This window comes from Pituophis catenifer, unplaced genomic scaffold (genome assembly GCF_029215685.1).
Source record: "Pituophis catenifer annectens isolate HBS135680 unplaced genomic scaffold, rPitCat1.0.hap2 SCAF_15, whole genome shotgun sequence".
Classification (NCBI taxonomy): Eukaryota; Metazoa; Chordata; class Lepidosauria; order Squamata; family Colubridae; genus Pituophis; species Pituophis catenifer.
In genome coordinates this window covers 4,552,307-4,578,029 of record NW_027256895.1, presented here as the reverse complement: position 1 = coordinate 4,578,029, position 25,723 = coordinate 4,552,307, and the positions used below count along the sequence as shown (strand labels likewise).

Genomic DNA, 25,723 nt, shown 5'->3' with positions numbered 1-25,723 from the left:
CTTTCTCTCTCTCTCTCCCTTTCTCTCTCTCCCTTATCTTTCATCCATTTGTCCATTCCATCTCTATCTCTTCCTTTCTCTCTATCTCTTTCCCTTTCTCTCTTTCTCTCTTTCTCTCTCTTCCCCTTTCTCTCTCTCTCCCTTTCTCTATATCTCTCTCCCTTTCTCTATCTCTCTCCTTTTCTCTCCCCTTTTCTCTATCTCTCCCCTTCTCTCTCCCCCTTTCTTTCTCTCTCTCTCCCCCTTTCTCTCTCCCTTTCTCTCTCTTCCTTTCTCTCTATCTCTCCCTTTCTATCTCCATTTCTCCCTTTTCTCTCTCCCTTTCTCTCTCTCTCTTCCTTTCTCTCTCTCTCTCCCTTTCTCCCTTTTCTCTCTTCCTTTCTCTCTCTCTCCCTTTCTCCCTTTCTCTTCCTTTCTTTCTCCCTTTCTCCCTTTTCTCTCTCCCTTTCTCTCTCTCTTCCTTTCTCTCTCTCTCTCCCTTTCTCCCTTTTCTCTCTTCCTTTCTCTCTCTCTCCCTTTCTCTCTATCTCTCCCTTTCTCTCTCCCTTTCTCCCTTTTCTCTCTCCCTTTCTCTCTCTCTCCCTTTCTCTCTCTCCCTTTCTTTCTCTCTCTCCCTTTCTCCCCTTTCTCTCCCTTTCTCTCTCTCTCTCTCCCTTTCTTTCTCTCTCTCCCTTTCTCCCTTTTCTCTCCCTTTCTCTCCCTTTCTATCTCTCTCCCTTTCTCTCTCTCAGTTGTTAAGCAAGTGTTTTCCCATTTCACCACCTTCCTTGCTACCGTTAAGTGAATCTCCAACATGGTGAAGTTAAGCAACACAGTCGTTAAGTGAATCTGGCTTCCCCGTTGATTTTGCTCGTCAGAAGGTCTCAAAATGGGATCGCCTGACCCCGGGGACACCGGCGACCGTCGTAAATAGAGTCAATTGCCCAGCATCTGAATTCTGATCACAGGACCAGGGAGCCATTGCAAGGGTCTTAAGTGTGAAAAATGGACCTAAGTCGCTTTTTCCCCCAGTGCCGTCGTAACTTTGAACGGTCGCTACTAAACGAATGGTTGTAAATCGAGGACTAGCCGTTGGGGACCCAGGCTTGGAAACTCACCGCTTCTTCGGCTTGTCTCTTGTAAGCTTTCACCTTCATCTGCAGTTTGTCCACCAGGTCTTGAAGTCTCAGCAAGTTTTTCTTGTCCTCCTCGGTCTGCAGATCATGGAAAAAAGGGAGAGAAAGGGAGAGAGAGAGAAAGAAAGGGAGAGATAGAGAGAAAGGGAGAGAGAGAAAGGGAGAGAGAGAGAAAGAAAGGGAGAGAGAGAAAGGGAGAGATAGAGAGAAAGGGAAAGAGATAAAGGGAGAGAGAGAAAGAAAGAAAGGGAGAGAGATAAAGAGAGAGAAAGGGAGAGATAGAGAGAAAGGGAGAGAGAAAGGGAGAGAGAGAAAGGGAGAGAGAAAGGGAGGGAGAGAAAGGGAGAGATAGAGAGAAAGGGAGAGAGAAAGGGAGAGAGAGAAAGGGAGAGATAGAGAGAAAGGGAAAGAGAGAAAGGGAGAGAGAGAAAGAAAGAAAGGGAGAGAGAAAGGGAGAGAGAAAGGGAGAGATAGAGAGAAAGGGAGAGAGAGAAAGGGAGAGAGAAAGGGAGAGAGAGAAAGGGAGAGAGAAAGGGAGAGAGAAAGGGAGAGAAAGAAAGGGAGAGATGGAGAGAAAGGGAAAGAGAGAAAGGGAGAGAGAGAAAGAAAGAAAGGGAGAGAGAAAGGGAGAGATAGAGAGAAAGGGAGAGAGAGAAAGGGAGAGAGAGAGAAAGAAAGGGAGAGAGAGAAAGGGAGAGATAGAGATAAAGGGAAAGAGATAAAGGGAGAGAGAGAAAGAAAGAAAGGGAGAGAGAAAGAAAGGGAGAGAGAAAGGGAGAGAGAGAGAGAAAGGGAGAGAGAGAAAGGGAGAGAGAGAGAAAGAAAGGGAGAGAGAGAAAGGGAGAGATAGAGAGAAAGGGAGAGAGAAAGGGAGAGAGAGAAAGGGAGAGAGAAAGGGAGAGAGAGAAAGGGAGAGATAGAGAGAAAGGGAAAGAGATAAAGGGAGAGAGAGAAAGAAAGAAAGGGAGAGAGAAAGAAAGGGAGAGAGAAAGGGAGAGATAGAGAGAAAGGGAGAGAGAGAAAGGGAGAGAGAGAGAAAGAAAGAAAGGGAGAGATATAGAGAAAGGGAGAGATAGAGAGAAAAGGAGAGAGAGAAAGGGAGAGAGAGAGAAAGAAAGGGTGAGAGAAAGGGAGAGATAGAGAGAAAGGGAGAGAGAAAGGGAGAGAGAGAAAGGGAGAGAGAAAGGGAGAGAGAGAAAGGGAAAGAGATAAAGGGAGAGAGAGAAAGAAAGAAAGGGAGAGAGAAATAAAGGGAGAGAGAAAGGGAGAGATAGAGAGAAAGGGAGAGAGAGAAAGGGAGAGAGAGAAAGAAAGGGAGAGAGAGAAAGGGAGAGAGAGAGAAAGAAAGGGAGAGAGAGAAAGGGAAAGATAGAGAGAAAGGGAGAGAGAGAGAAAGAAAGGGAGAGATAGAGAAAAGGGAGAGAGATAGAAAGGGAGAGAAAGGGAGAAATAGAGAGAAAGGGAGAGAGAGAAAGGGAGAGATAGAGAGAAATGGAAAGAGAGCAAGAAAGGGAGAGAGAGAAAGCGAGAGATAGAGAAAAGGGAGAGAGAGAGAAAGGGAGAGAGAGAAAGGGAGAGAGAGAGAAAGAAAGGGAGAGATATAGAGAAAGGGAGAGATATAGAGAAAGGGAGATATAGAGAAAGGGAGAGAAAGGACAGATAGAGGAGAGAGAGAGAGAAAGGGAGAGAGAAAAGGGAGAGAGAGAGAGAGAAAGGGAAAGAGAGAGAGAAGGGGAGAGAGATAGAGAGAAAGGGAGGTTGGGTGGGTAGAGGTTAGAACCAACATTATCCACGCACGTCTCCTTCTCTTTGAGATAATGGTTTCATTGCATGTCTGAATCGTATCATCCAGGAGTGGTATTCGCTTATTCCTTACTGGTTCGCAAATACGAGGGTGCGCGTCCGCTCATGCGCCCGGCCAATGGTGAAATGTAAAATTTGTTACTACCGGTTCTGTGGGTGTGGCTTGGTGGGGGGGTGTAATATGACTGGGTGGGCGTGGCCAACATTTTTGTTTTTTACTTTTTACTTTTAAAACCATTTTTTCTTCAGCCGAAGAGGTTGTAAAAAAAAATGCTTTTAAAAGCCTCTGACGATCCCAGCTGAGTTGCCTGATCGTCAGAGGCTTTTTTTTTCCTTTAAAAGCCTCTGACGATCAGGCAACTCAGCTGGGATCGTCAGAGGCTTTTAAAAGCATTTTTTTTCCTATTCTTTTCAGAGGCTTTTTTTTTTTACTTTTAAAAGCATTTTTTTGGCCGAAAAGGTAGAAAAAATGTTTTTAAAAATAATAAAAAGCCTCTGATGATTGCATGGCTCAGCTGGGCATCGGGGGGGGGGGGGGGGTGAAGGGCAGGGATTTTTGCTACCGGTTCTCCGAACCACCCGCCACCATCGCTACTGGATTGGGCGATCCGGTCTGAACCGGGAGCATTTCACCCCTGCTCCCGGCCTCAGAAATGTGCCTAAATAGGATGGCATAGAGCTAAATAGGCGTGTGCCATCTTATTTAGGTGGTAGCACCGGGTAAACTGGTGCAAACCGGCTGAATACCACGTCTGGTATCATCCACGGTGTAGTTTGAAAGGCCCATCAAAAAAGTCCGTCTAGCTGGAACCGATTTGCAAAAAAATAAAATAAAATAAAAATATAAAAATCGGCTTGTGGGGTTTTCTTTCTTGCAGACATCTTGTGACCTGGCTAGGTATCATCATCAGTGCTAGAAGGGAGGAGGGTTTATGGAGTGGAGGAGGAGGAGGGGGAGGGAGGGAGGGAGGGAGGGAGAGGACAAATGTGTGCTCCTTGGTGCTCTCTCTGAGCTTGCTTGTTTTCTTGTAGACATTTCATGACCCAACTACGTAACATCATCAGTGCTAGAACCGAAGTGGGGTTTGTGGAGTAGAAGAGAAGGAGGAGGGAAGGAGGAAGGGAGGAGCAGGAAGAGGTGGATTATAGGGTCCTTGGTGCTTTCTGAGCGCCTCACCTGGTAGGTGAGCTCCTTGATGCGTCTCTCACACTTGCGCAACCCTTTGACGTTCTCCGCGTTGCGTTTCTGCTCCCCTTCCAGCTCGTTCTCCAGCTCTCGCACTCGGCCCTCCAGTTTCTGAAGCTGTTTCTTGCCGCCCTTGAGGGCCAGCTGCTCCGCCTCGTCCAGGCGCATCTGGAGGTCCTTGATGGTCTGCTCCATGTTCTTCTTCATCCTCTCCAGGTGGGCGCTGGTGTCCTGCTCCTTCTTCAGCTCCTCCGCCATCATGGCCGCCTGCCCCGTTCAAGAGGACGAGAGAAAAAGATGTCCACCAGGTTTCACTCTTTGCATGAATTGAGAAATTAGTCTGAAATTCACAGGGTTCATTCATGTCAACATTACAGGTCCTCTTTGGATGCTCCTGGTGGACCAAAGCAAAGGAGAACCTGGAGATGTGTCTCTTTTTAGAACAGGGGTCTCCAAACTTTAAGACTGGTGGACTTCAACTCCCAGAATTCCCCAGCCAGGCATGGAAGTTCTGGAAGCTGAAGTCCACAAGTCTTAAAAAAGTTGTCAAGTTTGGACACCACCACCCCTGATTTAGGGAGAAAGAATCGAATGGTCATTATGGACCATTCGTGGTCAACCTCCGTCAGTGATCTCACTCTCACGCACATCTGTGATGGCTTTCTTGGCCTTCTCCTCTGCGTTTCTGCACTCCTGCACAGCTTCTTCCACTTCTGATTGAAGCTGCGTCAGGTCAACCTCCATCTTCTTCTTCTGATTGATGAGGCTGGTGTTCTGGAGAAAAGGGGCAATCAAATTAGTGAGTCAAACCACAACAGGAGAAATGGAAGCAACTGACAGGTCCGAACAGTTGGTGTCTTCATGTAGCATGGGACCTATGAAGGTCAAAGGTGGCTTGAAACCATCCAGAACCTACATTATTCTCTCAGAACCTACATCCAGACCTAACTTATTCTCTCAATCTACATCCAGAACCTATTTTATTCCCTCAGAACCTTCATCCAGAAGCTATTTTATCCCCTCAGAATCTACATTCAGAACCTTTATTCCCTCAGAATCTAAATCCAGAACCTACATTATTCCCTCAACCTTTATCCAGAACCTATTTTATTCCCTAACCTACATCTAGAACCTACTTTATTCCCTCAACCTTCATCCAGAACCTATTTTATCCTGTCAGAACCAACACCCAGAACCTATTTTATTCCCTCAAAACCTGTATCCAGAATCTACTTTATTCCCTCAACCTTCATCAAGAACCTATTTTATTCCCTCAGAACCTACATCCAGAACCTATTTTATTCCCTCAAAACCTATATCCAGAATCTACTTTATTCCCTCAACCTTCATCAAGAACCTATTTTATTCCCTCAGAACCTATTTTATTCCCTCAGAACCTATTTTATCCTCTCAGAACCTTCATCCAGAAGCTATTTTATCCCCTTAGAATCTACATTCAGAACCTTTTATTCCCTCAGAATCTAAATCCAGAACCTACATTATTCCCTCAACCTTTATCCAGAATCTATTTTATTCCCTAACCTACATCTAGAACCTACTTTATTCCCTCAACCTTCATCCAGAACCTATTTTATCCCCTCAGAACCAACACCCAGAACCTATTTTATTCCCTCAAAACCTATATCCAGAATCTACTTTATTCCCTCAACCTTCATCAAGAACCTATTTTATTCCCTCAGAACCTACATCCAGAACCTATTTTATTCCCTCAGAACCTACATCCAGAACCTATTTTATTCCCTCAGAAACTGCACCCAAAAGCTACTTTATTCCCTCAGAACTTACTTTATTCCCTCAACCTTCATCCAGAACCTATTTTATTCCCTAACCTACATCCAGAATCTATTTTATTCCCTCAGAACCTTCATCAAGAACCTATTTTATTTCCTAACCTACATCCAGAATTTACTTTATTCCCTCAACCTTCATCCAAGAATCTATTTTATTCCCTAACCTACATCCAGAACCTATTTTATTCTCTCAACCTTCATCCAGAACCTATTTATTCCCTCAACCTACATCCAGAACCTACTTTATTCCCTCAGAACCTTCATCCAGAAGCTACTTTGTTCTCTCAATCTTCATCCAGAACCTATTTTTGGAATTCCGGAAGTTGAAGCCCACTCATCTTAAAGTTGCCAAGGTTGAGGAACACAGCCAACCTGAGTCTTTTCCTAAAACGTGCACCCTTCAGGCCCTGTAGTTGTCTGAAGAGGCTCTGGATAGCTTCTCCAAGGTCCATCTCTGTGGTTCCTAGTGAACCGGATTCAAAGAAACATGGAGAAGGATCAGCTGGCTTCGCCTCACCTGAGAATGGAGGAGCTGGACCCTTTCACTAGCCTCCGTCAGCTCCTGTTCTGCCAGTTTCCGCCCACGCTCCGTCTGCTCCAATACACTACGTAGCTCTTCCAGCTCAGCCTGCAGCAGTGTATTCCGCCTTTCCACGATGGCGATGTTCTCCTTCAGGTCCTCGTTGGCTCGAAGGGCATCATCCAGTTGAATCTGATTGTCCTGGGCCATCAAAAACACACAGCTTGGAGCAAACCTATCGGCTCTGAAAACTAGGGATGATCGAGGAAGATCTGAAGGTCTCCATATCTCCTTACCTTGAGATGGGCATGAGCAATCTTGAGGTGCTTCTGAACTTCGGCGGCCACCCGATTCGCTTGGCTGAGCTGGATCTCCATGTCATTGAGGTCGCCCTCCATCTTCTTCTTGATCCTTAAGGCCTCGTTGCGGCTGCGGGTCTCGGCATCCAGGGAAGCTTGGAGCGAGTCCACCGTCCTCAGATGATTCCGCTTGGCCTGCTCCATCTCCTCATCCTTCTCGGTCAACTTGCGTTCAATTTCGGCCTTGATCTGGTTGAACTCCAGCTGAGCTCGAAGGATCTTGCCTTCCTCATGTTCCAGCGAGGCCTGAGGAGTCAAAGAATTATGGGAATCAGTCAATCAATCTTTATTACACTCAATAGACCAGCAAAGAATTATGGGTAAAATGGTGAAGGAGGAAGGAGACGAAGAATAGTATTGAGACCTGGAAGCTTTTTTTCTAAAATTACACTTATTTTTTTTAATGGAATCTGGGTTATGGTATCAGTGTGATACTCTTGCAGTGTTTTCATTTTATTTTCTAAAGACAATCCTGATTTGCAGTTCTGTTTTCTTTTACAAGACAATAGAAGCAGAAAACCTCATAGGGAAAGCACCGTAGAAATGCTTAGCTCTCCTGTGCCTTTAATTAAATGCTCCCTGTTCCAGATTCTCTTCTGTTTAGCTCTTTTGTGTTTTTAACTAAACATCTCCTTCTCCATATTCTGCTGTGTTCTGTTTAGCCCTTTTGTGCCTTTAATTAACTACTTCCTGTTCCAGATTCTGTTTTGTTCTGTCTAGCTCTTCTGTATCTTTAATTAAATGCTCCTTGTTCCAGATTCTGTTCTGTTCTGTTTAGCCTTTTTGTGCCTTTAATTAAACGTCTCCTGCTCCATATTCTGCTGTGTTCTGTTTAGCCCTTTTAATGTAGGTAAATGTGGGTCCAGCTGGATGATCACTGAAGGGCCCTCTTTATTCATAGTATTGTAAGAAAGGAAATGTGCTTGTTTGAGGGAAGCCAATTATCTCCAGTTGAAAGGCAGAGAATTCCTTTGAAGTAGAAACATTCACAAGAGGGGCCCCTCAGTTGCCAGAGATAGAGATATTTGTTTGAAGGTTAAAACAGATCAAAGGATGACCACATGTAATATCAACAAGAGATAATTTGAATCTATGCTTCAGTAATTGGCAAAAAGAATTATGACTGTTGACAAAGAAAAATGTAAAACTTAGTGTCAATTAAATATGACAAATGTATACGATCACATAAACTGCTGAGTTAACAGAATCCTTTGTCTTAGAAGGGTATAAAAACCATTGTAACTGATTTCTGTCTTTGTTCAACGCTTCATGTATAAGCTTTGAACCTATTGCGCAATATACAATGTCTCTGGCTAACCCTGAAAAGTTGTGTTGGTCTTATTAATCCACAACACTTTTGTGCCTTTAATTAAATGCTCCCTGTTCCAGATTCTGTTCTGTCTGTCTAGCTCTTTTGTGCCTTTAATTAAATGTCTCCTGCTCCATATTCTGCTGTGCTCTGTTTAGCTGTTTTGTGCCTTTAATTAAGTGCTCCCTGTTCCAGAATATTGCTTCTTGTTGACAGTAGGTGAAATCAGTGAGTAAAGCTGCTTGTCTGTTTCTGTTCCCACCTGGGAAGGGACTCTACAGTCCTGTTTCAGATGCTTTAAATGTCTTTTATAGTGAAATAGGAGAGACATAAGTTAGGGAAAAACCTGGGGAGTTTTAGGGAAGGTAAGCAGGATAATACCTCACCTCTGCCTCTTCCAGAGCTGCCTGTAAGTCCATTTTCTCAGACTCCAGCTGCTTCTTCACTTTTTCCAGCTCATGCATACTTTTGGCCCCTTGGCTCAGCTGTTCGGTGAGATCCGAAATCTCCTCTGTGGATAGAGGAGAAGAAGAAAGAGTTCCGGGCCACGCTCCGGTGAGGAGAGGAGAAGGAGGAGGACATGGAAGGGAAATCACTGGTTTCTACTGGCTCGCCCTGGTTCGGGCGAATCGGTAGTGCCGGTGGCAGGAGGCTCCGCCCACCCGCTTGAACATCATTACGGATGCTCTGCGCAGTTCCGAACCGTTAGCGAAGGTAAGTGAAACCCACTATTGGAAGGGATGTCCCTCAACATCTGGCACCCCTAAGCAAGGAGGCTTTCACCTCTGCCACCCCCCTTCCCCCCTCCCAGCTCAACCCACCTTGCAAGTTCTTGTTCTCTCTTCTTAAGGTGTCCAGGAGTTCCAGGGACTCCTCGTAGGCGTTCTTCAGCTTGAAGAGCTCCGTGCTAAGGGAACGGGACTCTTTCTGGGATGCCTCCAGCTCGGCCTGAGATTCTTCGTTCTTCTGCTTCCATTCGGAGAGGATCTGAGGGGGCAGAAGGGGAGGAAGGCAAAAGAGTCGGTTTCTTCTTTTTCTTTTGTCTCATTTCTTTCTCCTTTCCTTTTTCCTCCTCCTCCTCCTCCTCCTCCTCCTCCTCCTCCTCCTCCTCCTCCTCCTCCTCCTCCTCCATCTCCTTCTTTTACATCTCCTCTTCCTCCTCCTCTTCCTTCTCCCCTTTCCCTTTCATCCTTCTCTTCCCTCTTCTCTTTCCCTCCCCCTCCTCCCCCTCCCCTTCTCCTTCCTTTCCACTTCCCCTCCTGTTTCTCTTTTCTTTTGCCTTCTTCTTTTCCTCTTCTTCGTCTTCCCTCTTCCCTCTTCTCTTTCCCTCCTCGCCCTCCTCCCACTTCCCCTCCTCTTTCTTCTTTTTTCCTTCTCCTCCCTCTTCTTTTCCTCCTTCTCCTTTCATCCCACTCCTTCTCTTCCCTTTCTTTTTGTCTTCTCTTCCCCTCGTCCTCCCCTTCCCCTTCCTCTCCTCTTTTCCTTCCCCTCCTTCTTCTCTTCCTCCTTCTCCTCCCCTTCTCCTTTCACCCTACGCCTTCTCTTCTCTTTCCTTCCTCCCCCTTCCCCTCCTCTTTCTCCTTTTTTCCTTTTCCTTCTCCTCCTCTTTTCATCCTCCTCCTCTTCAATTTCTTTTTCCCATTTTTCCCCTCTCCTCCTCCCCTTCCACTTCCCCTCCTTTCTCCTCTTTTCCTTCTCTTCCTTCTTCTCTTCCTCCTTCTCCTCGCCTTCTCCTTTCATTCTCCTCTTTCTTTTCTCTTCTCTTTCCCTCTCCCCTTTCATTTCCTCTCCTCTTTTCCTTCTCCTTCTCCTCTCCTTCTCCTTTCATCCTCCCCCTTCCCTTTCCTTTTCCCTTTCCCCTCCCCCCCTCAAATACAGGTAGACTTCAACGTACGACAGTAATTTCTGTTGATAAACACTATAGTCTGAAGTCTGACTGCACTGCTTAGTGACAGCAATCCCTGAAGTCCTGGTTGTCATTGTTAACTAAATCCCACAGACAATAAACAAGGCAATTTTCCGGTGGCTTCCCACAACCAAAGTCACTGGGGAAGCCAGCAGGAAGTACCATATCCCAGACGCGCAGGCAACTGAATGCCTCCAACTGAACTGGAGCAGCAGCCTTCTCCATGGGACCGGAGAGGGATGGTCTCTGTGAACCTCACCTTGTCGAAGTTCCTTTGCTTCTTGTCCAGGGCAGCTGCGGCTGCATTCGAGCGCTCCATGTCCACCATGAGATCTTCAATCTCGTTCTGCAGGCGGTGTTTGGTCTTCTCCAGCGAGGAACACTTGGCGTTCACCGCCTCCACCGCTTCCTCGGCTTCCTGCAGCCGCTGGGCCAGCTTCTTCCTGGCACAGGAGGACAACCGAGAGAAGGTTACCCCTGGAAGAGGCCTTCTCCTTCCCACAGCTGATGGGGAAAGGGCAGAGTGGGTATTCAGCCGGTTCTGACAAACCGGTAGCGGAAATTTTGAGTAGTTCGGAGAACTGGCAAATACCACCTCTTATTGGCAGTATTCACTGCCTCCCGAGTCCCAGCTGATTGAGTCCCAGCTGATTGGCTGGGTCTTCTTTTGTTGCTCTGCACAGGAGAACGGAGCTGGAAAGCAGGTTAGTGGGGTGGGGTGGGAATGGAGATTTTACAATATCCTTCCCTTCCCCTGGAGTGGGGTGGGAATGGAGATTTTGCAGTATCCTTTCCCTGGAGTGGGGTGGGAATGGAGATTTTACAGTATCCTTCCCTTCCCCTGGAGTGGGGTGGGAATGGAGATTTTGCAGTATCCTTCCCCCTGCCACGTCCACAAAGCCACACTCACCAAGCCATGCCACAGATAAGCTTCTGGCCCTCAAAACCAGGACGTTCCCCAGCGAAACCGTTCCCTACCCACCTACCTTGGTGTTTTTAAATGGGGAAATCTCCTCCAACCAACAAGCTTTTTGCTCGTCTTATACGCTGCCGAGTTCAAATATAACCCGAGCCAAAAGCTTCTTCATTAGAGGAAGCAACGGTGAAAAGAGACGCCCGGGGTCTTGAGGGGAGGGATGGAGAAGACATAGGAAGGGAGGAGGGAGAAGAAACGTAAATATGGGGTCTGTGTTTATGAGGGACAAAGATACGGAGGCCAGAAGCTCCGAACAGGTCCCCAACGAGAGTCAAATGTCCTTCAAATAGCTCAATCTCATCCTGGAGACGTCATCAAAACACACAGTAGTCCAGGTAGAAAATATTGCCATCTATAAGCCCTTCCAAAATCAATTTTGGCTCCTTGATTTACAAGTGTTCGTTTAAGGACCGCTCGAAGTGATGACTTTGTTGAAAAAAAAAGAAAAGACTGACAACTGGGTCCTCACACTTACGACGGTCAGATTCCCTGAAGTCCCAGGATCAAAATTTGGGCGCTTGGCAACTGGCACGCAGGGGTGGGTTGCTGGGGGTTCGCAGGGGTTTGGGAGAACCTCTAGCTAAGATTCTGTGCAGTTCGGAGACCCCCCCAAATCCCACTCCTGGTTGGCCTCACTCACCCCACCCTGCCCATCCCAGGAGTCCCCACGTGGCCCGTTTTGGATGCAGGTAAGTGGATGCACGAGGAGGCTCGGAGAGGGTGAAAAACGGGCCTACCGGAAGTTCAGGAAGGCCGGAAACAGGCCTGTTTCCAGCCCCCAGAGGGGCTCTGGAGCCTGGGGAGGGCCCCAAAATAAGACATCCCCTGATAATAAGCCCAATCAGGCTTTTGAGTGCATGGCAATAAGGCCAAGCGCTTATTTCAGGGTTCAAAAAAATATAAGACAGGATCTTATTTTCGGGGAAACACAGTATATATGACATGTAATGTCTCGACTGATTGTGACCTTCTCAGCTGACTTCGGACATAAGCAAAGTCAACAGGGGAAGCTGGCTTCGCTCAATGACACAATTGACCCAACAACCACAGCATAAATGGTCCTAAAATTGAGCATAACTCACTTAACAACTGTCTCGATTAGCAACCTGAGTCGTTAAGTGGAGGGCTACCTATATTTGGATGACATACTCAAAGGAATGGTATCTTCAAGCATGAACACCACGCCAAAGTCATGCCTGCTGATGATCGATGGTGGCCATCTACCTTGTCCATCCTGAAGGTCAAAATGTGACCTCTGGAATTCATCTCCCTCACTTACTTGGCCTCCTCCAGCTCCTCCGTTCTCTGGATGGCATCCGTTTCATACTTCGTTCTCCACTGGGCCACTTCCAAGTTCGCCTTGGAGAGGACACGCTGGAGCTCAGCTTTGGCTTCCATCTCTTCCTCATACTGTTCTCTCAGAAGATCACAATCATGGCGGGAGGACTGGAGAGCGTGCGCTAGAGCATTTTTGGCCTACGTCAATGAGGAACACATGTCAATTTGGAGGGTGTCCATCACACCTCCTTCTTTCATCTCAAAAAGCCCAGACCCACAATTTCCAAGTGATGTTTCTTCACCTTGGTCTCCTCTTCCAGTTGTCTCTTGAGGTCCTCCATCTGCTGTGTGTAGGATTGTTTCCCGCGAGTCAGCTGGGAAACGAGGGCCTCTTTCTCTTCAAGCTGTCGGGCGAGTTCTCCTGAGGGCGGGAAAGGAGGAAAGTTGAGTTCCAGAAGCTATATGGGATAGAAGCTTCTTCTTAGGTGGACCTCATAAAGAGGTGTAGAAAAACAAGAGGAAGGCCCAAAGAGGCGACTGGACTTCGTTTTTCCTTGAAGACCTTTTGCTTCTCATCCAAGAAGCTTCTTCAGTGCTGACTGAATGGTAGAGGACGGAAGGATTTATATTCCTTTGCAGTCATCTGGTCATTAGTACTCTCTCTGAGAGTCATTGAGGCCACTTGGAGGTTTATCTCAGCCCTAAGGGTCACTTGAATAGTGCAAATGGGTTGTAAATGTTACAACACAGTCCCTTCAGTGGTTCCGAGAAGGTTCCACACCCATTTGCACTACTCAGGTAACTCCGAGGGCACAGATAAACCTCCAAGTGGCCTTAACGACTCCCAGAGAGAGTACTAACGACCAGATGACTGCAAAGGAATATAAATCCTTCTGTCCTCCACCATTCAGTCAGAACTGAAGAAAGCTTCTTGGATGAGAAGCAAAAGGTCTTCAAGGAAAAACAAAGAAAGTCCAGTTGTCTCTTGAAAAAAGCCCGTTTGGGACAACTATGACCTGGAGAAAGGAGAATCACCATCGACAACAAGAGGGAGAAAAATGGTAGGCGGTACCATTTTCGGTGAGCAGTTTCGCTCGCTGGGTGTTCGCATCATTGAGCGTCCGCTGTGTCTCCTCCAACTTGGCGCGGTGATCCGTAGATTGGTCCTCAATGGTACGGCACATCTTCTCCAAATTTGCCTGCCAAGAAATAGAAGAATAGAAGGAACCCAAAGAAAACCGGGCACAAGCTGGAGCATGTTCTCCAACGAAATCACGTGGTGATTAACTTCACTTGAAAGGACCTAGGCATGGAAAGTGTCTTCAACCACTTGGACAATATGGTTTTTGGGATGTCATAGGTGAGCTGTAGAGTTTCCAGGTGCAGGATACCAAATCTATGGATTGTGAGGTGGTCCCACTTGAGGGACATCTTACTGTTGTGACTCCGACCCCCGAGCCCATCTTATCGGAGGGAGAAGACTCCGAAGGTGAAGGAGAGGAGTTGGCCAGGCCTCCCTCTCCAGGACCTTCCTCTCTGGCAATGCCTCAGGTGTCTCCCGAGGGAGAAGAGATTGGCCAGGAGCCAGGTATCTCCGAGCAGTCGCAGTCGGACAGTGACGGAGATAAGTCTTGGCTGGATCCACGCCAGTGTCGGAGAGACAAGCGCATGCAGCAGAAAAGGAGGCATGCCAGAGATTAAGCTGAGTCACTGGACCACACCCCACAGGGGATAAAAGGGGGTGTGGTTGCCATTCAGGCTCTGTGACGGACAAAACTAAACAACTAGCAAGTCACATTGTATCTCTGAAACTATGTTATCTGCCTGCCTTGGATTTAATACGGACTGGACTTGACAATTCTTTGACTTTGTGTATTTGTTTTGGTTTATCTGACGGAGGAGGAACACCTCCCTCTGTGAGTAAAGTTCTTGGCAAGCAGCTGCTGGGTTGCTGCCAATCCTGTTATCGAAGGAATTTATTGTCTGCAAGTTTTATTTAACTCCTGGCTGACTGTTTGTGTGCGTGTGTGAGACAGGGACAGAACACTTACAAATCCTGTATCAGTTGATGGTAGGAACATCTATGATATGTAAGGTCCTGAAGCCAATCCAGGAGAAGGTGCCCAGCTTGGCTTCTAGTAGTTATGTTCCTTACCAATAGAAGAGAATATTTGTAGCTCAGAGATCAACTGTGAGGTCCTTTGAGCTGTAGATGTTTCCTGACTAAACTAGAGAACATCACCAGTGGTAGAAGGGGTTTGTGGAGAGGAGGAAGAGGAGGAGGAAGAGGACAACAACTGTGGGGTCCTTGGTTGCCAATATTTCATGACCCAACTAGAGTGGTGCGGTGGCCTAGAGGTGGAGATCTTGCCTCACAATCAGGAGGCTGTGAGTCTGGGTGGAGGCACATATTTCTCTCTCTGGGCACACTGAGAATATATCTGCTGAAAAAAAACTCCGCACTGGTGACGGGAAGGGCATCTGGCCAGTAAACACTCAGCTCCATTCAGTTGCCCAGACTGCATCCTGCAAAGGATTATGGGGTCGTTAAAAGAGGATGATGATGATTTCATGACCCAACTAGGTAACATCATCAGTGTTAGAAAGGAGTGGGGTTTTTAGAGTGGAGGAGGCGGAGAAGGACAACTGTTCTTGGGATTCTTTGAGTTCAGTTGTTTGCTTGCTGACATTTTGTAATCCAACTAGGGAACATCATCAGTTCTATACTGATGACCCTCGCACTGATGATGTTCCCTAGTTGGGCCATGAAATGTCTGCAAGAAAACAACCCAGCTCAGAGAGCACCAGGGACCCCAGATTCTCCTCGGCTGGTTTTGGGACCCTCCCCATCACTGACACAACACCTTGGCCTTCAGAATCTGCTCCATGTTGGAGGCCACGTCGTCCAGTTCTAGCTTCAGCTCGCTCTTCTCCTTCTCCAGCTTCTGCTTCACCCGCTGAAGGTTGTCGATCTGCTCGGCCAGCTCGGCCACGGAATCCGCGTGCTTCTTCCTCAGGGTGGCCGCCGTGGCCTCGTGCTGCAGCGTGGCCTCTTCCAGGTCGCGTCGCATCTTCTGGAACTCGGCCTCCCGCTTCTTGTTCAGCTCGATCTGCACCGAGTTGGCCCCTCCGGCCTCCTCCAGACGCTCGCTGATCTCTTCGAGTTCTCGCGAAAGGTCCGAGCGCTGTTTCTCCACCTTGGCACGAGCCGCGCGCTCCGCCTCCATCTCCTCTTCCAGCTCCTCAATTCGTGCCTGAATGGTGGGAAAAAGAGGAATCATTAGATCTTTCAATCTTCCGGAGCAGAGGTTCCTAGTGCTCCGGGCTGTGGACCAATAACCGTCCGTGGCCTGTTAGGAACCGGTCTGCACAATTGAAGGTGAGCGCCAGGTGAGGAAGCAAAGTTTCATCTGTGCACGCACAGAGTCTAGGTTGCATGTGAAACCATCCACCCCTCCTCCTTGATAACAGACCCTGCATGTAATCTGGGGGTTCTCCTGGACTCGCGACTCTTACTTGAAGAGCAGGTGGCGGTTGTGGCCTGGAGGGCCTTCGCATAACTGTGGGTTGTGCGCCAGTTATGCTCTTTCTTGAACTGACAATCCTTACCCACGGTAACTCGTGCCCTAGTCCAGGGGTGTCAAACTCGCGTTGTCACATTGTCATCATGTGACTTTTCCCCCGTCGCTAAACCGGGGGGTGGGCATGACCAGCGTGTGATGCATCCTGTCTGCGGGCCGCAAGTTTGACACCCCTGCCCTAGTCACTTCCTGTTCTTGACTATTGTAACACGCTCTACGTGGGACTGTCCTTGAAGAGCACCCGGAAGCTCCAGCTGGTGCAAAATGCAGCGGCCCGCATGGTCTTGTCAAACCTCAGTGTGTGCACATGTATCACCTCTCCTGCGGGAGCTGCGTTGGTTGCCAATTTGCTTCCAGGTGCAATTCAAAGTGCTGGTTGTCACCTTTAAAGCCCTTCATGGCTTGGGACCGGGTTATCTGAGGGACCGGTCTCTTGCTGGTCACATCTACCTGACCCACCAGAGCGGGGAGGCAAGGAATGTTGCGGGTCCCATCCCCTAGGGCAGTGATGGCTAACCTTTTTGACATCGCGTGCCAGGAGAGGGGGGGTGGGGGCGGGTTGTGCACGCATGTGCTCACGCACATGCATGCGCAACCCCCTCTCCCCCCGCTCCTGGCACATGATGGCCTGGTAGGCCCGTTTTTCTTTCTTACCTGGTTCCAGATGCTCTCTGTGTATCTGGGAAGGGCGAAAACAGCCTTTCCCACTCCCTTGGAGGCCCTACGGAGGCTGAAAGGGCCCATTTCCCAACTCTCGGTGGGACAGGAAGTGCCATTTTTTGCTGTCCCCAGCCTCCAGAACCTCTCTAGGAGTCTCTAGGAGCCTCTCTGGAGGCTGGGGACAGGAAAAAAAGTCACTTCCTGTCCCACCGGGAGTCGGGAAATGGGCCCTTTCAGCCTCCGTAGGGCCTCCAAGGGAGTGGGAAAGGCTGTTTTCGCCCTTACCAGATACACAGAGAGGATCTGGAGCCAGGTAAGAAAGAAAAACGGGCCTTCCCCACCCCGCTCCCAGGCCCTCCAGAGGCAGGAAACAGTCTGTTTCCCTACTTCTGGTGGGCCCAGAAGGCCCGAAAATCAGTTGGCCAGCGCGCACATGCGCCCCAGAGCTGAGCTGGCATGCCCACTAATATGGCTCCGCGTGCCACCTGTGGCACGCGTGCCATAGGTTCGCCATCATGGCCCTAGGGAGATACACCTGGCAGGACCCAGAAGAAGAGCCTTCTCCATGGTGGCTCCCTCTCTCTGGAACCTCATTCCCCCAGCGATTAAAATGGCCCCCACTCTGACACTCTTCTGGAAGGTGCTGAAGATCTGGTTTTTGCCAATGGGCCCGGGGAACATGGAGCAGGATGGCGCCCATGAAAATGGCCCGTATGATGTGTTATCACCAGGATGATTATTAATTTATTCTTTGATTAGGCTCTTTTCTTAGTTTTATTTTATATACATGAAGTTTTCATGTTGAGATTACATTGAGATGATATCTGCCGAATAGAACTCTGCCCTGGCAACAGGAAGGGCATCCGGCCAGTAATTACTTCAGCTCCATTCAGTTGCCCAGACTCCACACCCGCAAGGAATTTTGGGGTTGTTAAAAGAGGATGATATGATGCGTTTATATCCCCGTAAGCCGCCTTCAGTCGCCACGTGCGAATAGGCGGCAATATAACTTAGGAAGGTTATCAACACCCACCTATCTCAAGTGGAACACTGCCAAAGAGCTAATTTCCAGACGCAGGATAAGGCCAAACTTGGCACAGAGTCACAAACAGAAGTGTCAACTCTTGAATCGGCCAAATGAACTAATTGCTTCCCGCAAAAGCTCACGTCCCGTTCGCTTCTCTTTTATGTCTTATGAGAGGGGGCCAATCATCTCCAAGCCTTACTCCCAAGTCGACCCTGTTTCCTAAATTGTTCCGGATGGTTCAGATTTTGGGGGATGTCTCCTTTTTCCTGACCGAGCATCAAAGAAGGTTTTTGTACCTGGAGCTCCTTGAGTTTCTTCTGCAGCTGGGAACCCAGGGCTTGTTCGTCTTCAATCTTGCTGTTCTGCTGGTTGATATCAAACTCTTTCCTGCCAAAGAGAATTCTGGGAAGTTAAAAACCCTGGTCCATAAAAGACAGGCAGTCCTCGACTTACAACCAACGGTTCATTTAGCGACTAGTACCATGGCAATGAAAAAAAATGATAGTTTCTCAGACTTTACAACTTTTGCAGTATCACATTCAGTCGCTTGGCCACGGACTCATACTTACGACGGTCGTAGCATCCCAGAGGGAGTGTCAGGGGATCCCCTTTTTGTGACCTTCTGACGAGCAGTCAACGGGGAAGCCAGATTCACTTAACAACCGGGTGACTCACTTAACAGCTGCAGGGATTTGCTTAACCAACGTGGCAAGGAAGGTCATAAAATGGGACAAAAAATTTGCTTAAGAAATGTCCCGCACAGCAAGAGAAGATTTGGGCTCAATTGTGGTCATAAATCGAGGAATGTCTGTATCCAGCTGATCACTTTGCAACTTCTTAAACCCTGTTCTGTTGCTCAGGCATCACGTCCAGCTTCTCAACCCACCTGTCAATCTCCATTATGCAAGTAATCCTCAATTTACGGCCATTCGTTTAGCATCTGCTTCAAGTTATGACGGCATCGGAAAAAGTGACTTATGACAGATCCTGGCTCACCATCATTACAGTGTCCCTGAGGTCGCAATTAGCCAGCCACCGGCAAGCAAGCTGGATTCGTTTAACAACTGTGTGATTCATTTAATGACCCGCCAGCAAAAAGGTACGATTCCCCACAACAAGGAGAAGCAGAGCTGGTGAAATGGACTCTTTTATCCAAAGAAGAGGATAGATTTCATTTTCTTTCTGTTGGGAAATCCCTTCCTGATTTTGTGCTTGCAATGGGGAAAATATATATATATATATATATATGAAACTTTGATTTTGTTTTTGCTGATTCGATAGGTTTATTGCTATAGAAATGGCTAGTATATACTGTTGTGTAAAAGAAAAAGGTGGAAATTGTGACATTGTTATCTTCTACTGTGCTAAAGAGGGTTGGAAGTTGGTGCCTTTTTCTTTCCTTTTCCCTCTTTACACCATATTTTCTCTTTCTTTCTTTCTTTCTTTCTTTCTTTCTTTCTTTCTTTCTTTCTTTCTTTCTTTCTTTCCTTCCTTCCTTCCTTCTTTATTTCTTCCTTTCCTTCCTTTCTTCTTCCTTTCTTTCCTTCTCTCTCTCTCTCTTTCCTTCTCTCTCTCTTTTTTCCTTTCTCTCTTTCTTTCTTTCCTTCCTCTCTCTCTTTCCTTTCTTTCTTCTTTCTTTCTTTCTTTCCTTCTTTCTCTCTTTCTTTCCTTCTTACCCCCTCTCTCTTTCTCTCTCTCTCCCTCCTTCTTTCTTTCTTTCCTTCCTTCCTTCTTTCCTTCCTTTCTCTCTCTCTCTTTCTTTCCTTCTCTCTCTTTTTTCCTTCCTTCCCATCTCTCTTTCCTTTCTTCTTTTTTTCTTTCCTTCCTTCTTTTTCTCTCTCTCTTTCCTTCCCTCTCTCTCTTCCTCCTTCTTTCTTTCTTTCTTTTCTTCTTTCCTTCCTTTCTTGCTCTCTCTCTTTCATTCATTCTTTCTTTCTTTTCCTTCCTTCCTTCTCTTTCATTCTTTCTCTCTCTCTTGCTTTCCTTCCTTCCTTCGTCTCTCTCTCTCTTGCTTTCCTTCCTTCCTTTGTCTCTCTCTTTCTTTCTCTTTCTCTCTCTCCCTCTCTTGCTTTCTTTCTTTTCCTTCCTTCCTTCTGTTTCTTTCTTTCTTTTTTTCTCTCTCTCTTTCTGTTCGCTCTCTCTTTCTTTCTTTCCTTCCTTCTCTTTCTTTCTTTCTTTCTCTTTCTGTTCTTTCTTTCTTTCTTTCTTTCTTTCTTTCTTTCTTTCTTTCTTTCTTTCTTTCTTTCTTTCTTTCTTTCTTTCTTTTCCCTCCCTCCCCAGTTTTCAATTACTGTTCAAAATTTCTCTTTGCATTTTACCTTTTGATAAACTGATAAAAATATATATAAAAACAACAACCAACCACCGCAAAAAGTTTGTAAAATCAGGCACAGTCATGGGGATGCCTCACTTAATGACCACATTGTTTAATGACTGAATTTCCGGGCTCTATTGTGATCATAAGTCGAGGACTACCTTTAGTTTTTAACTTGTTAGTCTTAATTGGATTTTTAACTGTTAAATTATGAGATTTGGATTTAATTTCTTTTTAACTTTTTCATTAGGTGTTTTTTTATTGTTGTGAGCCCCCCTGAGTCCGGCTGGAGATAGGGCGGCATATAAATCTCATTAAATAAATAAAAGAATAATAAATTTCCCACCCCCTTAAAAATGGATTACAGAGCCCTATAAACTGGGATTTCTGGATTCCAGGAACAATGAGTCATTCTCCAGGTTGGAGAAGGAACCAGTTGTAGATGACACAACACACACATTCTGGTGGAGGGATCAGTTTGACTTTTGTCCTTATTTTGGAGACAGATACGAAAGCTCTGGCACTTGGCCATTTTTGTGGCGTGAGCCCCCGAGACCCCTGACTGGAGAACCCAAAAGCACAGAGGTGGCGCTTCCCTTACTTTTTAATTTTCTCTTCCATCTGTTGTTTGTCGTTCTCCAAGTCCATGATGTTCTCTTGGGCCAACTTTAGGTCTCCTTCCAGTTTCCTTTTGGACCGTTCGAGATCCATCCGGATTTTCCTCTCCTGTTCCAGAGAACCTTCCAGCTGTTGATGGGAAGAAAGGAAGGAAGGGTAGGAGAGAGGGAAGAGGGAAGGAGCAAAGAAGGGAAAGAAGAAAGGCAGAAATGAGGGAGGTAAGGAAGGAAGGAAGGAAGGAAAGAAAGAAAGAAGGAAGGAGGGAGGGGGGGAAAGAAGGGAAGGAGCAAAGAAGGGGAGGAAGAAAGGAAGAAAGGAGGGAAGGAAGAAAGAAAGAAAGAAAAGAAAGAAAGAGGGAGGAAGGGAGGCAGAAAGGGAAGGAACAAAGAAAGGAAGGAAGGAAGGAAAGACGAGGGAGGTAAGGAAGGAAGAAAGGAAGGAGGGGAAGAAGGGAGGAGAGAAGGAAGGAAGGAGGGAAGGAAGGAAGGAAGGAAGAAAAAGAAGGGAGAGAGCAAGGAAGGAGGGAAAGGAAGAAAAGGTAAAGAGATGAAGGAAGGAAGGAAAAAAAGAAAGGAAGAAAGGAAGGAAGGGTAGGAGGGAGGGAAGAGGGAAGGAGCAAAGAAGGGAAAGAAGAAAGGAAGAAATGAGGGAGGTAAGGGAAGTAAGGGAGGAAGGAAGGAAGGAAAGGAAGGAAGGAGGGAGGGAGGGAGAAAGAAGGGAAGGAGCAAAGAAGGGGAGGAAGAAAGGAAGAAAGGAGGGAGGGAAGACAGAAAGAAAAGAAAGAAAGATGGGGAGGGAGGCAGAAAGGGAAGGAACAAAGAAAGGAAGGAAAGACGAGGGAGGTAAGGAAGGAAGAAAGAAAGGAGGGGAAGAAGGGAGGAGAGAAGAAAGGAAAGAGGGAAGGAAGGAAGGAAGAAAAGGTAAAGAGATGAAGGAAGGAAGGAAGAAAAGAAAGAAAGGAAGGAAGGGTAGGAGGGAGGGAAGAGGAAAGGAGCAAAGAAGGGAAAGAAGAAAGGAAGAAATGAGGGAGGTAAGGAAGGAAAGGAGGAAAGGAAGGAGGGAGGGAGGGGGAAAGAAGGGAAGAAGCAAAGAAGGGGAGGAAGAAAAGAAAGGAGGGAAGGAAGGAAGAATGAAAAGTAAGAAAGAGAGAAAGAAAGAAAGAAGGAGGGAGGGAGGGAGGGAGGCAGAAAGGGAAGGAGCAAAGAAAGGAATGAAGAAAGGAAAAAATGAGGGCGGTAAGGAAGAAAGGAAGGAAGGGAAGGAGAGAAGAAAGAAGGAGGGAAGGAAGGAAGAAAAGAAGGTAAAGAGGTGAAGGAAGGAAGAAAAGAAGGTAAAGAGGTGAAGGAAGGAAGGAAGAAAAGATGGGAGGAAGGGAGAGACAACGGAAGGAAGGAAAAGGAAAAGGGAAAGGGAAAGAAAGAAAGGAAAGAGGAAGGAAGGAAGAGAAGAGAGAAGATTTTGAATACAAACTGAATGCCACCAATTGTCCCTTCAAATTATAAGCACGGATGGTGGGCCATGCCATCAACCATGCCACCTTCACCCTCTGACTCTCTCTGGATGCTCCAGGTTTAATACCCCTAGCACCCATCCCCAACCAGCGCGAACTAATATCGAAACATCCGGTAGCTTTTACTTCCTCTCTCTAACTCCCCGGGCGCATAAAACGAAGAAGCCAGGCCTATCCCAAACCTCTCTAGAAGATATTCTCCAGATGTTGCCGAGGCCAATTAAGGACGAACGGACATCCCACCCCAGCCGAGGGCCGCCAAGGGTCCTAATCTTTCCACAAGGCTGCCACTGTTGGTGAGCAAAACTCGGTCCAGGAGGACCGAGAACTGTTGTGGCCCGTCAGCGGCCTGTGCAGCTAGTAGCTGATTCCGACAGCGAGGAGGCTGGTGTGGTGCTGCGCCAGCAGCCTGTGCAGCTGGCGCTCGAGTCAGACAGTGAGGAGGCTGGAGAAGATGTGGTGCCAGAGGTGGGGATTCAGCCAGGGCCTTCAGAACCTCCAGAAGCTCCCTTAAGTGAAGAGGACGAAGAGGAGGAGCCTCTTCTCGATGCCTGGGCGCGCAGAGCTGCCAAAAGGCAGGAGTGGCTCCTCAGGAGGAGGTCTCCTCGAGAGTAAGGCTTGGGGCGAATTGGCCACTCCCTTAGCCTATTTAAGGAAGGACGATGACTGAGACAATTTGCAGGGAACAACTTCGTTCACTCTCCTTCGCGTCTTGATCTTAGTTCTCTTATCAGTTTCCTGCAAATTGCTTCTGGGCTTTCTGCCAACCATAGTAAGATTACGATTATTTATTCTTTGCATTCTTGTAGGCTAAGAAAGTTAATTAACAGCCTTTGTTTGAAAAAAGACTGATTTAATTTAGTAAACTAAGGTTTGTACAGATTTTGTGTGTGCTGCGTTCTTTGGGGTCCGTAGCTGGGGCAGAACAAGAACCTGGATGGATGGATGGGCTGCTGGGGGTTCTGGAGAACCTCTAGCTAAGATTCTGTGCAGTTTGGAGAACCCCCCCAAATCCTACTTCTGGCTGACCCCACCTACGTCACCCTGCCCCTTCCAGGAGTCCCCACGCGGCCCATTTTGGTTGCAGGTAAGTGGAGGATGAGCCTGGAGGCTCGGGGAGGGTGAAAAACGGTCCTACCACAGGGGTGAAATGCTACCAGTTCGCATGAACCGGTAGTAAAAAAAAATCTATCTGTTCGTCCGAACCGGTATTTCCAACAATCAGCTGTGCTGCGCGATTTATATTCTAAGTCGCGCGGCACAGCTGTTCCCCTCCCCCCTCACTGTTCTTCTTACCTTGCAACGTGCGCTTGGTTCATATTGCGTATGCACGCACAGTGTGCTTTCGGCGCGCACCATGCAGCGAACCGGTGGCAATCCGCGGATGATTTCACCACTGGCCTACCGGAAGTTCAGGAAAGGCCTCCGGAGTCTGGGGAGGCCATTTTTTGCTCTCTCGGAAGCTCTAGGAAAGCCTCCGGAGCCCGGGGGAGGGCAAAAACGCCCCCACCCTGCTGTGGTGCAGGAGGCCGACTAGGCCACACCCGCCATGGCCATGCCCACCCACCAACCAGGCAGAGAATGCCTTGCTAAAATTTTTGAAGCCCACCCCTGGACGGACCCCATCCTCCAGCCTCGGTCCACTCACATCGTCCACTTGCTGTTCCAGCTTCATCTTAGCTTTGCTCAGGCTGTTGACTTTGTCTTCTTCAACCTGGAAGTCATCCAAGGCTTGTTGGTGGGCCTCCTGGAGGGATTTCTTCTCCTTGGTCAGCTTGGTGATGATCTCATCCAAACCGGCCATTTCTTCGGTCAGGTTTTTCACCTGAAAAAGAGACCAAATTCCGAAGATACTGTACAATGAATACCTTGTCTTACAGCCATTCGTTTAGGGACAGTTCAGAGCTACGACGGGGGCCGACAAAAAGTGAAATCGTGACCATGTTTCACACTTATGACGGTAGCAGCATCCTCTTGGTTATGTGACCAAAATTAAGACATTTGGCTACTGGCTCACAGAGGTAGACCTTAATTTACAACAGTTCATTTAATGACCGTTCCAAGTTACGACGGCGCTGACAAAAGTGTAATTGTGACTGTTTCACACTTACGATGGTAGCAGCACTCCCCCCATGGTCAGGGGATCCAAATCCAGATGCTTGACAACCGACTCATATTTACGACGGTTTTGCAGTGTCCTGGGAGGTCAAGTGATCCCCCTTTTGTGACCAATGTCAACAAGGAAGCCAGATTCATTTAACGACCGTGTTATTAATTTAACAACTGATTGTGATTTTCTGAACAACCGCGGCAGGAAATGTCATAAAATGGGGGCAAAACGCAACCATTCTCTGGCTAAGCGACGGGAAATGTTGGGCTCGACTGTGGCCATAAGTCGAGGAACTACCTGTGCTTTCAACGTACCTTGTTCTCCGTGGCGTGCTTCTCCTTCTCCACCTTGGCCAAGGTCAACTCCAGGTCATCAATATCTTTCTTGAGTTCCGAACATTCGTCTTCCAGCTTCCGCTTCTTGGCGGTCAGCTCGGCGTTCATCTCCTCTTCGTCTTCGATCCGCTCGGTCATCTCTTTCACTTTGGCCTCCAGCTGGATCTTGTTCTTGATCAGCTGGTCGCAGCGTTCTTCGGCGTCGTTCAGATTGTCTTGCTCCTGGGCGGGGGACGGTGACGGTGACGGTGACGGGGATGGGGATGGGGACAGGGACAGGGATGGGGGGGAGAAGAAGGGAAGGAGAGAAGAAAAGAAGAATGAATAGAAGAGAAGATTTGCAGCTCAGGGTTGAGCAGTGAAGGGGTCCTTGGTGGACTCTGAGCTGGGTGATTTTTCTTGAAGGTGTTTTATGGCCCAACTAAGATACACATCACCAGTGCTCAGAGGAAGGAGGAAGGAGAAGAAGGAGGAGGAGGAGGAAGAGAAGCAGAAGGAAAGCTGTGGAGTCCTTGCCGCTCTCGTGAGTTTGGTGTTTTTCTTGCAGATGTTTCATGACCCACCTTGTGAACATCATCAGTGCACAAAGGAGGAGGAGGAAGAAGGAGGGGGGAGAGGAGGAGGAGGAGGAGAGGGAGGGGAAGGGGAGAAACAGGAGAGGGAGGAGGAGGAGAGGGAGTGTCCCTCCCTGATAACACTGATGATATTACCTCGTTGGATCACGCAATGTCCGTGAGAAAGCAACCACCCTCAGAGATCTCCCAAGTTCTCCCTGTAAAGGAAACACTTTGGAACAAGGAGCAAGGATGTAAACCTCCGAGTTTTAAAAAAAGGAGAATAAAGTGATGGCCTAAATATACTCACCGCTTGGACTTGCAATTGGAGGTCGTTCTTCTCCTGGAGCAACGAAACCATCTTCTCCTCCAGCTCCTTTCTCCGGGTTTCTGACTTCTCCAAAGCTTCCTTCAGCCTCCCGAATTCCTCTTTCATCGTCTGCGAAGGATACAAAAGAGTCACCTCAATAGAGCTGGAAGCAGAGGTGGCATTCAGCCGGTTCGGACTGATTTGGGAGAACTGGTAGTGGAAATTGTAGGTGGCCTTTAATTATCCTACAGGTAGTCCTCGACTTACAGCAGTTCGTTTAGTGACTGTTCAAATTTACAATGCCACTGAAAAAAAGTGACTTATGACCGCTTTTCAAAGGTACGACCTTTGCCGCATCCACCTGATCACGGGATCAAAATTCAGATGCTTGGCAACTGGTTCATATTTATGATGGTTGCCGTGTCCCGGGGTCATGTGATC

The 25,723-nt window shown here is 47.6% G+C and overlaps 1 protein-coding gene across 1 annotated transcript in view; it reads right to left on the bottom strand.

Moving 5' to 3' along the window:
- The window catches only part of LOC139324754 (myosin-6), a 76,174-nt gene that overhangs the window by 3,163 nt on the left and 47,288 nt on the right, over window positions 1-25,723 (bottom strand). The window contains exons 23-39 of the mRNA XM_070954495.1: window positions 25,283-25,411; window positions 24,398-24,640; window positions 23,622-23,798; window positions 20,447-20,592; window positions 17,828-17,918; window positions 15,128-15,517; window positions 13,336-13,462; window positions 12,566-12,684; window positions 12,265-12,461; window positions 10,269-10,452; window positions 8,925-9,090; window positions 8,490-8,614; window positions 6,732-7,040; window positions 6,433-6,636; window positions 4,753-4,878; window positions 4,096-4,371; window positions 1,098-1,193 (exon numbers count right to left, since the gene is read on the bottom strand). Of these exons, the coding sequence (XP_070810596.1) occupies window positions 1,098-1,193; window positions 4,096-4,371; window positions 4,753-4,878; window positions 6,433-6,636; window positions 6,732-7,040; window positions 8,490-8,614; window positions 8,925-9,090; window positions 10,269-10,452; window positions 12,265-12,461; window positions 12,566-12,684; window positions 13,336-13,462; window positions 15,128-15,517; window positions 17,828-17,918; window positions 20,447-20,592; window positions 23,622-23,798; window positions 24,398-24,640; window positions 25,283-25,411 (3,105 nt within the window). The remainder of the gene's footprint in view (window positions 1-1,097; window positions 1,194-4,095; window positions 4,372-4,752; window positions 4,879-6,432; window positions 6,637-6,731; window positions 7,041-8,489; window positions 8,615-8,924; window positions 9,091-10,268; window positions 10,453-12,264; window positions 12,462-12,565; window positions 12,685-13,335; window positions 13,463-15,127; window positions 15,518-17,827; window positions 17,919-20,446; window positions 20,593-23,621; window positions 23,799-24,397; window positions 24,641-25,282; window positions 25,412-25,723) is intronic.